The sequence below is a fragment of the Marmota monax genome, unplaced genomic scaffold (genome assembly GCF_021218885.2).
Source record: "Marmota monax isolate L192 unplaced genomic scaffold, Marmota_monax_Labrador192_F-V1.1 WCK01_AAM20220418_F8-fsc00044, whole genome shotgun sequence".
Taxonomy (NCBI): Eukaryota; Metazoa; Chordata; class Mammalia; order Rodentia; family Sciuridae; genus Marmota; species Marmota monax.
The window spans coordinates 9,193,353-9,207,360 of record NW_026695198.1 but is presented as its reverse complement, the minus strand read 5'-3'; the positions used below and the strand labels follow the sequence as shown (position 1 = coordinate 9,207,360).

At 37.1% G+C, this 14,008-nt stretch overlaps 1 protein-coding gene across 4 annotated transcripts in view; it reads right to left on the bottom strand.

Annotated features, from left to right (window-relative positions):
• Nucleotides 1-14,008, bottom strand: part of Rp1 (RP1 axonemal microtubule associated) — a 316,472-nt gene that overhangs the window by 245,446 nt on the left and 57,018 nt on the right. For 3 of the 4 annotated variants that reach the window (XM_058573975.1, XM_058573976.1, XM_058573977.1), the window contains exon 4: nt 6,689-13,454. The exons of the other annotated variant lie outside the window; for it this stretch is intronic. In XM_058573975.1, the coding sequence (XP_058429958.1) occupies nt 7,780-13,454 (5,675 nt within the window). In that variant the 3' untranslated portion in view covers nt 6,689-7,779. Of the gene's footprint in view, nt 1-6,688; nt 13,455-14,008 lie in introns of those variants that run through there. 4 annotated transcript variants of the gene reach the window in all.

Sequence of the window (14,008 nt, the reverse complement as noted above, 5' to 3'; positions counted from 1 at the left end):
TGTTATGTATCTTGATCACAGTGGCGGTTATAAAAATATATATGTTGGTCAAATCCCATTAAATCATACACATGAAATCAAGGGATTCCTGAAATTAAATTACACATGAATAAAGTTTATTTTTAAAAAATAGAAGGAAATAGAAAAATTAAGAAATTATTTCACAGATTCATCATCCTCAGGTGATATTCACAACAGGAATTCCAAAATGAAAGAAAAAAGAAACAGAAGGGAAAGATTAAAGTAATCATATAAATCAAATTCACAGAACTAAAGGATATGGATGCTAAATGCCAAGTACAACACATGAAAATATATATATATACACACGCACACATATGCACATATATACACATATATATATATATACACACACACACACAAATGTGTATCATTGTGAAATTTCAAAATACCAAAATAAACAAAAAGATCTCAAAGCTTTTAGGAAAGGGGAAGGAGGAAGTATCTCAAACAAAGGTGCAGAAGTGAAAATAGCATAGGTAGCACAGATTTAGGTTTTTATTGGTCTAAGTCTTCCTTCATATAAAAATCTTTGTTTAGTGAAGGTTCATATTATATATGGCTATGTATATTGGCCTATATTTAAATATGAGTCTAAAACAAATTTCAATGTTATTTAAATGACATTGTATTATTCTTTTGGCTTATCTGCACCACATTCATGAGAATAAATGCAACTTATATGTATACAAATGTTGTGATATTATTGCTATGGCGTTTTTAATTTGAGATCTCTTTCTCTTCCTTTTTAATATTTTTTTAGCTGTCAATGGACAGTTTTGTTTATTTCTATGTGGTGCTGAGAATCAAACCCAGTGCCTCGTGCATGCTAGGCAGGTGCTCTACCACCGAGCCACAACCCCAGCCCAGATCTCTTTGTCCCTTGGGAATGGCCATAAGCTCCAGCCATTCCCTGATTGGGAATCTAAAAGCTTTGGCCATGGATATTTGCAGTCTGCCTTTCATGGGCTATTTCTTTATCCTGGTAAACAACCTGCTGCCTCTGAGTCTGGCCCATGAGCAGGTGTCCCTCTCACAGAAAAAATTCTTTTTACTGGAAGATATCTTTGTGGCTCTTGTCTGACCTGTGTTCAGTTTATTCCTAAGAAGATAACCACCTCAAGAGAACCCTGACCAGGAAGCAGGTTGAAGCTTGGGTGGGTTTCTGTCTATTGTGTAAGACACAATGAGGGAGTGAAATCAAAACGCTGAAAAATGAAATGTATTACTCACAGCTCCCAGAGAGACTAATGATGCAGAGAGAAGGCCAAAAAGACATCTAAAGGAAGTAGGGTGCTCAATGGGGAAGGGGTGCCTATAGGACTATGCATTTATTAAGATCCATGGGCATTATCCCTGAGTTCTTCCCTTGGAGACTGTAGATTTGCTAATTTAAAGAAATGTTATCCCCTTCACTCCTGAAGGGCAGATTTAGTTGCGTGACAGATGTTAACCATTATACTCTACCATAGACAACAGTTGTGGAGGACACTGGGTTTGGATGAGTGAGATGAGCACCAACCAAGCAGGCTATCTGGTGAACAACCATATGGAGAGGTTTAAACTAGGCCAAGGTGACAGGATAATAATGGGTTTCAAGCAGGGCATCCTCTACTCAGGAGGATGAGACAGGAGGATTGTAAGTTCAAGGCCAGCCTGGGCAATTTACCCAGACCCTGTCTCAAAATAAAAAATAAAAAGGGTTAGGGATGTAGCTCAGTGGTAGAGTGGCCCTGGGTTCAATTTCAAGTGCTGGGAGGAAAAAAAAGACTGAGCTTCAAATAATGTATTTCAAGTCTAAAACGGAAGCTGAGGCAGCAACTAACTATATTAAACAAATTTAGTACTATAATAATACACGTATATACGAATACTCATACCTATAAATATAGCTATTGTATTCAATGTCATTCATTTCTCACTAATAACCACTTTCAGCACTAATACAATGAAACCCTATGATGTATAACTCTTGTCTTCCTATGAACCTAATGTTCCATTTTAGGTTACTTAGTTTTATGGATTTACCTGAACTTTAAGCAGTCTTACTTAGTTGGTATTCTATAGACTTCAGCTATTCCTCAACATTGGTGTTACAAAAGATAAGAACTATTCTCAAGAGGAGGAAAAACAACAAAATGATTTTCATCTGTTGCCTTTTGTTGTTTTTTGTAGTGCTATTATTGTTCTGATGATCTCTGTTCACGAATCAGGAAGTAAATATTCATCAGGTACAGAAATAGCTATGTGTAGAGAAAAGGCTGATGTGCACATGGAAGAATCCCAGTTGTTTAAAATCAGTCATTATATATTGCATCTAAAGTCTGTATATTGTTTATTATCCTAAAAACAGAATGAAAAAATATGCTGTAATCCATCAAACATTCTAAGACTTGTCCCTGTTTGAAAATTTGTTGTTTTGTTATTTAATTCTAGTAACCTTTTCCAATCATACATTGTTTACTATGACCTGGGAATATTCCTTTAATAACTTAGCACTTAAGCCACTGAAGGATAAAAATTATGAAAGAAAAAATTGTGAAACTTCATCAAGTGAACAAAAAAGGTAGGGGACTATGTCTTGTCCAACATCCTCTTAAGGGTTATCTCTTCTTTTCATTATTTTTTAAATCAACTTACAATCCTGTAAGTTGTAAAAAAAAAAAAAGCAGGTCATGATGCAAATTATTCTGGTCCATAAAAGTATAAATTAGTTATGACCAGTGGGATGCAGTTAATTATTGTCCTAGACAGACCTATATTCATGTCAGCATTCCTTAGCTGCCTATTTTTTGTGATACTTTAAATTCTCCTTTGAAACCACTGTAATATGCAAATGGTTCCCTCTTCATAAGTTAAACAAAGTTCTTGGCACATGTTCGTGTTTTATCTATATGTGACTCATGATTTTGTTTTAAAATTATCCTTTAATGCTTTAATAGATGAGAGAGTATAACAATAGGGAAAGTACTCTACTTTGGATTAAAATAACTTTGACTTATTGACATGGCTCCCCAGTGGCTGAGCTGCACCGCCAGCTCACTAATCCCCACCAATTAGCAGCCAGTCCACTCATCTCCCCTGGAGCCCACCAGGCCAGTGTGGGCCTGAGGTGCAATAAGCCAGGAATGAGGCAAGCCAGACCTGTCACACCCAGGCTCAGTGCAGGTACCCATTCCACACAGCACTGAAGCCCCAAACCCCAGCGTCCACATTCCAGCAACCTCAACTTCCCACTTTTCCATTGAGAGGCAGGAAAACAGAAGTGGGACAGACCCTAATGGAAACTGCAGGGCTAAGCAATAGCATTGGCACTTTTCCAAACCCCGATTAGCATAAATTTGGACCAGTAACTTTGACCCAAGTCTAGTGGCAATCTGCTCTCAGGTCCCCTCTCACCCTGCAAGAGTTCTCTTTTCTTCCCACTTGAATAAATCCTACTCTTGCCTTCCATTGTCTGTGAATTTCATTCTTGTGGATTTATGAGATAAGAACAAGGAAAGAAGTGGCCCAACCCAAAAAGAAGTCCGCAGTGAATTGCTATGACACTGGAGGGCACGACCCACCATTAAGAGCTACAAGGTGCACTTGATAGTACTAGAGAAGAATTCAGCTTTGTCAGCTACAACTCTCAGAGCTATGCTGGCAGGCATTCCCTGCCTTGACTATCTGCTAACACTAAAATGGGCTTCCTCAGCTGCAGAGACCTACAGCTGAAACAGACCCCACCCTCCTGCAGAAGCAGAGAACTGAGTCTCATCACTATGCTACCCTGAGGAGTTATGGGATCCCTTGAAGCCTCAAAAAAAACAGGGAATAAAAGATAACTAGGTTTTCAGAGAAACCTATACACAAAGGATCAAACCACAAAACACAGGACAATTTGGAAGAAATACACACATGAAAGTAGAAGTGCTTCTTTACTGGTCTATCTCTGTGAGAGTTAGTCCCCCTTTGGCTATTAAAGATACAATTACCATCTGAGGACATTATTATGCGGGTTGACCAATCAGCATAAAGAACCTAAAACAATACTTGACACCAAACAGGGCTCAAAATTTTAGTCACCTTTACCTTATAAAGGGTCAAAACATGAATAAATGTTATTTATTTATTTGTTTTAGATATCCTAACACCCAACACAGAGAAATACTTCTTGATTGGAAGAACACCAACTTTTAAAAAGTTTATCAAAAGTACTAACACTGATGTTTTGTTTTGTTTTGTTTTTTTAATAGCCAAAATGTGTTCAGCACTGGAGGCCATGATCTATGCTGAGAGCTCTTAGAGCATCTCTAGTTATCTTCTCATAATAAACTTACAAGATAATCTCCTCATAAGGACTTTTAAATAGCAGCCCCATTTTATAGATGAAGAAATCAACAAAAAGAGTTCCAGAAAATGAAATGTGATTTCAGTATTTAAGTTCAAACCTTGAAAATGGTGTATATGTTTTGTGTCACTGGAAAGTTAAGAGGTAAACTATTTTTAAAACAATCATGTAAAAAACTACCCCCACCTGGCTGGGAGTGGCGCACTCCTAGCAGCTTGGGAGGCCGAGACAGAAGGATCATGAGGTCAAAGCCAGCCTCAGCAATTTAGCATGGCCTTAAGCAACTCTAAATAAGTGACACCCTATCTCTAAATAAAATACAAAATAGGGCTGAGAATGTGGCTCAGTGGTCAATCCCCTGTACCTCTCATCCTGAGGGGGGGGGGGGGGAACTACTCTTACCCACTAAGATAATTACTCATTAACTTACCTTCAACTTGGGTTAGGTGTTTTATTAAATGTCCCCTACCCTCCCCAAATTGGATTTTCCTTGAGATCAACTCTTACAAATGATTTTTCATTACAACCCTCTACTTCTGAACTTCAACTCCTTGCAGCTAATGTTGACAGTACTCCCTTGGACCACAAAAGCGTCCTTCTGAAGGTGCCTGAACATCGCACAGTGCATTGCACCGCCGCCATCTGGTGGACATAAACAAAATTTCACCTTGCCACACTGCGACCAGAAAACCTGAACTCAGGTATACATTCATGCCTTGGTATCTGCAGGAGATTGGTTTATCAGGATGTAACTCCATTGGAAGTTGAGGAGCATTGTATTCCTCTGGGTACAAGAAGGTGGACTCCGAGTTGGGGTTGTGGTTCAGTGGTAGAGTGCTTGCCTAGCATGTAGAGTGCTTGCCTAGCATGTGTGAGGCAAAGGGTTTGATTCTCAGCACCATATCAATCAATAAATAAAATTTTAAAATTCATCAACAATGAATAAAAATGTTTTTGAAAAAAGAAGCTGGACTCCATTTCTTAGCCATTCAGGTATTTTACTCTAAAGTAAAAGGGAGATTTATATAAAATTCTTAAATTCCCTCTAAAGTTTCACTTACATGCTAAATTTCAGGTACAAAAGTTCTTTAATGCAAGATTTATGAAAATAAAAACATCCTTTGATGAATGTTTTATAGGAAAAAAACTTCACATTTTTAAAGATGACTTAAATCTTGCTTCATAAAATACAGAAATAGTGCGATCCCTCAGCATATTTGCATAGTCTTCTACAAATATGGATCTGAAATTAATAATAGGTAAAGAATAAGTGACTTCAAAAACACTTCTCATCCTTGTAACACACAATTACTAGGTGCTTATGATGTTCCAATAATATTCTAGTTCTGGGGGCTGGATCTGAGTGGCAGAATGCTTTCCCAGGCACTGGGTTCAATCTCAGCACCACATAAAAATAAACAAATAAAATAAAGGCATTCTGTCCTCCTACAACTATTAAAAAAATTTTAAATATTCTGGTTCTGGGAGTTATAAGATATAGCCCTAGATCTCAAAATCCAATGCATATGACCATGTTCCTTTAAGTAAGAAGTAGATCACAGAGTGTGCATTACTAATTCACAATTATAACTTCAGTTTATTTTTCCCAATATTACCTGGGCCACACAGGACATTGTTTAATGTGGTATTGGTACCAAAAATCATATGCTGTATAACTTAAATTTCTAAATCTCTTGGGTATTATTTCCCAAGACTTCTTAGTGTACCTAAATACCACACTCTTTCCAAATTAAAAAGTCATTTCCTGTCTATCTGCACTAAGAAATGAAGACTACATTTTTTAAACACTATAACTGTTCTTCCTCTTGTGAAAAAAAAAAATACAAAGTAAAAAGAGCAGATTTTCAAACACAAAAGACTAGGTTCTAATCCTGCCATGATATGTACTATATATCAGTGATGAAAGTCATCTACTTCTCTATTCGCAATTTCTATTACATAATTTTAGAAATGGAGTCATTAAGTCAAATTTACATCTTTATGAGAAAAGATCACTTATAACAAACCTGTAAATCTATCATAATCCTAGTATACTATGGGCACTAAATTAATGTTAATTCTTCTCCCCTATTATTTCTCAAAAACTTATGCCCTTTTATTTTACAATTTCCCACTGATCACTACAGAAACTTACACGTTATAACTTCCATATTTTGACTAAAAGAAGGTATCACTTAATGTAGAAAAAGCATACTCTATGTAGAGGTAGTCTTCAGCTGGCAAAGTAGCAATTCACAAATTTTTTATGGATTTATGACTCATGCTGAACTGAAACAAAAGTAATTCTTGATGTAATTAATTACTTTTCATCCCTCAAAACCAAATTTGTTATTTCAGCACCTCCGCGTGTTGCTCCAAGAACATTAGTAAAGTTCTACTCTAAGTCCATTCTAGACAACAGGCACAGATTTTCAAATCTGTAAGACCTGTTATACCATCCTAGAACCATGGAGTGGAAGGATTCTCAGAAGTTGTCCTGATTAACACCCAGGCAACATAATACAATTATGCAAAATAATTTATGGTCTATAATCTAGTCCAGCTTATTTATACTTCTGGGAAGCAATATGTTTTTATTTCTATCAAATTAATATTTCATTAAAGCAGGAAAAGACACAAAGAAGTCTGTCAAATTCTTCACGGCAATTCTCTTTCCAGAAGAGAATGTTGAAGTCACCATTCTTTTCCAGATTAAATCATTCCAGCTCCTTTAATTTTCCTTCCCAAAGAATGTCTTATGATTTTTGTCTCCACTTTTTCTGATCCCTTCATATTTTTTGGCTTTTAATACTATTTAAAATATTATAATTTCTAGGAAAAGTACTTTCTAGTACTTTTAGTACTTTCTAGTACTTTCTAGCAACTTAGTGGTAGAGCACCTTTTTTCAGTGAGAAAATGGTGAATCGTGTCCCATGGACATAGATGTTCTGATGGTCCAGGACTCAATATATTTGGCACAAGAACTAGGACATTGTGATGAAGGTCTTTTAATTATACATTTTATCAGATCAGTAATTAAAATTAATAAACGAAGCACTTTAAGTCTATGTCTATTCCATTTATTTAAGAATATATTCAATAAACATGTTATATAAAGCCAACAATATAAAAAGACATAATTCTTGTCCTAGGCATATTTTTGACGCCCTAGACAAAAATTCATGTATACAAGAAATCACAAATTCAGAACAAAACCACATAAAATCTGTAAATGCTGAAAAAACAAAAGAACAGAGTAATAATAAAAGTCAAATCAGTTCATCCAAGGGTAAGATTTCTAGGGTAAGCTCATTTTTAAAGAGTAGGAAATTTACTTAGAGGTCATCTATATGTCCATCCCAATGTTTCATCTTATTTTGGAAAAAAAATAATTAACAAAGAAAGGTGGTGCTGATATTACAAATTATAAATCATCTTGCCTATTACTGCTTTCAAGATCAATTAAATTTAATTGGTTTTCCTCTTCCCAAATGAAAAGATTTTCACCCTCAAAAATATAATGTATTTTAAATATATTTCTATTAATAACATTTAAGGATGTCTCAACTTGGCAAATATCTAGCAGGCAGGTTTGACAAAGCATTTCAAAGAAGAAATGACAGTTGACATTTTCTCTTACTACTTGGTTGAGATTTGTTCTTGAGTTCTGAAATCTGTCATTTAATAAGTTGTTATTCTCATCAACTGTTTTAAAAACACCATTTGTCCAGTTGCTGGGGTTTTGTTTTTCTGAATTCACGTCACCCACAACTAACAATGATTTGTGCAAGAAATTAACACAAAACCTTTTCTTTAAATATAATTGAAATTTCTTTAAATTACTTTCTTCCTCTAAGCCCAAGAACTTAATTCTTTTTGGTTTCCTTCTTTTATCCATCAAGTCAAACATTTTATTGAAATAAAGCCTATCAAATGGATCGTCAATAGTGTTATCAACAAATTCTTTTCTCCTAATTGAATGATTATCCTGATTCTTAAATGTGTTTTTGTTTGACTGTGGCCAATAGGGGTATATTTTCATCCCTAAATGGAAACCCCAGGAATTTTCAATATCAGAATCTTTGCGATAAGCAAATCTTCGCTCTTCCTCATTTAAAGGTTGGATGATGACAGTTAGTATGGGGCAGTGTTGACCACAAAGAGCGTAGAGTTTATCCAAAGAGTCACCTTCCTGAAGTGTACTGTGAGTTACAGAACTGCCAGGTAATGGTTGGGTTTTAATGATCTCATCAGAGACAGGGTGAACTTTGTTACTAGAAGATGTAAAGGCATGAGTGACCGACGTGCATACTCTTTCTGATTGACGATTACCCTTCTCTTCTGTGCGATCTGGTAGTCTCTCCTTGGCACAGGTGTTATTCTCAACATCTGCAAAATCCTCACCGAAGGGTTCAGAGTCGCTCCCATGAGGCAAATTAAAGTAATTGCATCTCAGTTCAAGAGGTTGAGTGAGCTCCTCCAGCTCTGAAGAGGATAATTCAGTCATGTTTGGGCCCAGGATCAAATTTCCAAAATGTGAATATGGCACCTCGTTGCTGTTATTATCGAGGAGGGTATCGACTGATGTAGTGTCTGCATTGCCATACATGCCAGGATTTTCAGATGACACCCTTAGCAGATGATTTTCTTTCAGAAGCCACTTGCCTTTGTCAATCAGTTTTCCTTCCTCTTTGTCTCTGAGGACCCTGTTGGGATCATTTTGTTTTATAGTACCATGGTCTGCCATGTCGGCCTCGTGATAACTGTCCCCCACACCATTAACATCACGTTGACCTTGTCTTTCCTCCTGGAATTCCTGCAACATCGGGGAACTACTAGACACCTGTTCAGAGAAGCCAAATGACCGACCTTCAGAAACACAAGAATTTGCTTTCCTTGCACACTGAAACTCCACAGAATTGTAAGGAGAAACTTGAGATCTGTGCAAAGACCCTGGAAAAAAAGATGGTTTCATACTCTCTGCCTTCCCATAAAGTTTTTCTATGGCCCTTTTAACAAACCCTTTATTATATTCTTTCTCTTGGGCAGTGTCATCACTGTCATTGTGGTCATCGCTGGATGTTTTATGTGGCTGCTCGCTTTCGCTGTCTGGCCTATAGTCTGACCAGTCAGAAGTTGCCGGGCTTTTGAAGCATTTTTTAAAATCAAGAGAGGACTCTGAATAACTTCCAGCTTCTATGCGCCTCACCATCATTTTAGCTCTCCTCTTAGCATCTCCTTCACTAATCTCCTTTTCAGTATTTTGCTTAGAGTCATAACAAAACACCAAAGATGGAGGTGTCACCTGCCTCATATTGGTGGTCTCAGAAATTACACCATTCCTTCTTTCTTCTTCTATAATACTCCTACTAGACATGACGATGGATTGCAAATTTCCACCAGCCTCTATCTCTTTTGGGATGGATTCTTCAGTGGTTTTCTCTTCTGTATTTACCTTGGTATTAAAGATACCAGTGTCTTGGTTTTCTAATTCTTCAAATGACTCCAATTCCGAGACATTATTTCCTTCACTTGATGTCATGCTGTTGGTGACTGAACCCGGTTCTTCAGAAGTTCTTGAGTCTTCCTTATCAAAGGAAGTGTAGGTATTTTTATCCTGAAATTTCTTTAGTGAACAATTTTCAAATTCATCTGAAGAACTCGGTTGCTTATCAAACTCTAGATCAGTTTTACTCGAGAAAAGGCCACAGGGGCTTAAATTACTGACATCCCGAAGTGACGCTGATGTATTAAAGCCACTATTATACTCAGAGTCTGCCAAAACATGTAGGTCTTCCTCAACTTCATCAACTCTTCTCAACTCTTCACTTAATTCCAATGAATCAATATATTTGTTTTCTTGGGAGTCTAAAATGTCAATAGTATTGAAGACTCTGGTGGGAATGTGGGTCTCATCAGTTGGGCAAGCTGCCTCATAGATATTTTCCTCTTCAGCATAAGCTTCCTGGGAAAACTCAGCATCAGGAAGCGCACAAATCTGTCCTAGGAAACAAGGTTTACTCAAGGAGGTCTGATCCCCAACACCACCATCACTAGGGGAAATAGCTTCGCTGGGGTGATATATTTCTGCAGGAGGGTAAGTGTCATCCACAGTGCACACTGCACACGGAGAGCAAGTCGTTTCTGGAACACAGACCTCAGAATCACAGACCTCATTGGTAGAACCCTGAAAATCTCTCTCCAAAGAGATTTTCAGGGTTCTTTCATTTCCACTGCAGTCAGAAACTCTCTGAATGTTGGCTGCGACACAATTGGCAGGCAGACCTACGGGAACCCTACCCTGTTCTTCCTCGCTGGGTCCAGGGCAACGTCTGGTTGCTTCCACTAAATTGGCAACCGCAGCCTTCAAGTCATCAGCTTCCTCTGTGACAGCAACGTGCTTTAGAACTTCCAACAAGGCAAGTGTCTCTGAAGATCTGCTGGTGATCTTGTGAGCATCACCTTGACAGAAGCTAGTGATACCTCCCTTTAGGTTTAGCACCAACAGCCAAGCTAGAAGAAGATTAGTGGATGAATTACACAGGGAAGAAGGGAAAGAAACATCTGCAAGTGAACCTGGCATCTGAACAACTCCATTCTGAGGCTTGTGGACACCCGCAACTGGAGCTTGAAATTGGCGAAGCAACAGGACTGATAAGAGGTCTTTGGGAGTGCTCTCTTCCATAGGATCTACTTGAATGGCAACCTCTACACTTTGTGCTTTCTTAGCTAGGTTTATTCCCTGGTAAACAAGGCTCATTTCTGGTCCTGACTTTTCAGCAGATATCTGGCTTTTAGTCTTAGGGTCATTAACAGCTGGTTGTGACAATGTACCATATTCGTGCAGTGAAACCAAGTGGGCGCCATTCACAGATCCAACCTGACTCTCATCTAGATCTTTAGGTTCTTCACCATCATCTTTGGCAATAGGAGATTCACCTGCCTCTTTACAGAGATTATCTCCTGTCAAACTGGCATTTTTAGTCATGTGCTTACTACTTTGCAGGACAAAATCATTTCCTTTTGCAATATTTGTGTGGGGATGATTTCCTGGAGAACCGCCATGATTATAATTTACCACTCTCCTTTCATTTTTGCATAGTGGAGCTGATATTCCAGGTTCTAAAGTTGGATATGGATTTATGTTCTGCAACCATCTCTGTATATAATTATGAACCGAATTATGGGCAATATCCTCAAGGAAATCAGCTTTTTTCAAAGAAGCTAAAGAATTGGTCCTAGCTCTAGCATGGTGCTTATTTACAATAGCACCTGATTTCAATTTAACACCTTTTCGTTTGGGGGGGCTTTTTGGAATTATGTGTGAATCATTAATTTTTGGAAATAAACTCTTTTTGGCCATTCCTCTCAAATTCCCAGATGCTATTTCTGCTTGAGACTCTGGATCACAAAAAACTTTTGATGTTTGTTCAGTGTGATTAAACACATGAAATGAACTTTGATTTTTTAAAGTGCTTTTGTAATATTTAGATTCGTTATGGGATAGTACTTTATCTCCCTGACCAAATTCTCTTTTTTTAGGTGTTCCTAAACTTGATCTCTTTAGTAGCCTGGATTTTCTTTTGATTAAAAGTCCTTGAACCTTAGGGTTTTGAATAGTATTTAATTTATTTCTATGGAAATTCTTAGAAATAGCGGGATGGAGAATACTTTTGGAATAAAAATGATTTGATTTGATTACCATATCACTTGTATGGGGATCTTCCTCACAAAGTGTCCCTCCTTTAAGGGGACTGTGTGGACCTTTCAACACGGTGGCCTCTGAAATTCTATCTTCTGTATTTATTCTCTTACTCTTTTTGGAGATTTCTTTGGTTGCAATTACCCCATCTTGATACCTGGAATTTATTACTTGCGGCTGAACTTTCTTCTTCTTTTTTCGGGAAACAGGTAATACAGTCTGCTTTTTATTTTCTGGCAGTTCTGTTAAACCACGCTGAGAAAATTCATCAGTTAATCTGTCAATTCTTGTGGTGACAGTAGAAGACCCTATGGAAACCGTGGCCTCAGAAATACTTTTGTCAGTCCCAGAATTGTTACTTGTAGAGCTCGTTACATCTGCTGAAATGGGACTGAACGTATCACTGGTGCTATTGTAAGTTCTGAAGTTCTTGATATCAGTTTTGTTGTCTGATATTACACTATTAACTGTACTTTCTTCCACAGTGGAGTTCTCTGATGTAGCTGATGATAAGCCACTATTATGGGACATCTTTACCATCTTCTGACCTGTAATTTCTATAACACCAGCACGTATCGCTCTTGATTTGGGGAGTCTACTTTCCTTTTTTCTTTCTAAAGATGACTCCTTCTGCTCATTCTGATTGTTCTGAACAAATACTGGTTTGTTGGATACGGATGACATTTTACTGCAAGAATGTGTGAACATGTGATATTCAGATTTGTTTTTCCCACCTTCCCTTTCTTCACTATAGGAAAACTGTTTCTCTTGAACTTCTGTTTCAGATACTAGGGTCACACTCCCCATTACTGATTTCTTTTGTCTTGCTCTCCTTGGTCCAGGTGTAGGTGGTCTATAAAAACGATGCTTCACTTGATTCTGAGTTCCGTGGATGTTACCTGTGTCCAAAGCAGCATTCTCCCAACTAGCAAAACTGCAAGTTTCAGCCTCTTGAACTGTCATTTGAGTGTTTATTTCTTCTGCTAAACTGGCCTCTTGATTATTGCCTTTAGCATCTGCAGACATTGAACATGCTGCAAACTTGAAACTAGGTGATGGAGCATCTGTTCTTCCAGGAAAACAACCTATCTCACTCTTTTCATCATTATTAGAAAGACCAGGTGTATTGACAGTGGTTATCCACTTAATGGTTTCTTCTTTTATCTTGAATCGAACTTTCATCTCAACCGTCATAGTACCATCTTGATTAAAAATAATTGATTTCTCAATATCGTCTTCAGAAGGATATATTGATAAGTTCTGAGGACCATGTTTTTCTAAGGCCAAGTAGTTTTCAGGAGCAAAAGAATAGTCTGAGCAGCAATCAATAGTATGTGTTTTGTCAGAAGAAACAGAATAAATCTGGGATCTTGGGATCGAAGACATATGTGTGCTCACTTTCAAGATTTTAAGAGTAAAAGATGCCCACATCAAAATATAACATGGAAAGTAGAGAAGTTATAATATCCAATGGAAGAGGCAGCAAAGAAAAGAAGAAGAAAAAGGAAAATATTAGTACAAAAATACCATATTTTCTGTATTTCACAGTAAAATATTACTGATATGTTTCTAATCTCTATGTTCAATGATTATTTGAAAAAACAATGTAATATCTCAGACATTTCTTTAAATTACTCTTAAAAGAAACTTGTAAATCTACTTCAATGAGAAGATTCACATAGTTTTAATTTAAACAAATTTATGAGATAATTTTAATAAAGTAGAAATTACTAAGAACTCTATTGAAATGAAGGGCTTTTGTGGTTTTACAGGTAGTAAAACTGTCAGCTTATCAAGAATTTCTTATCAATTTAAACAAGTAACAGCAGTAACCTACCTGTGTGTATGCAAGACAGACACCTATAGCTTTATGAAGGCAAAAAACATTCTTAGCATTTAAGACTGGATTAATCAAATAATAAATTTAGTATTCACTTTGTATAATAATTGC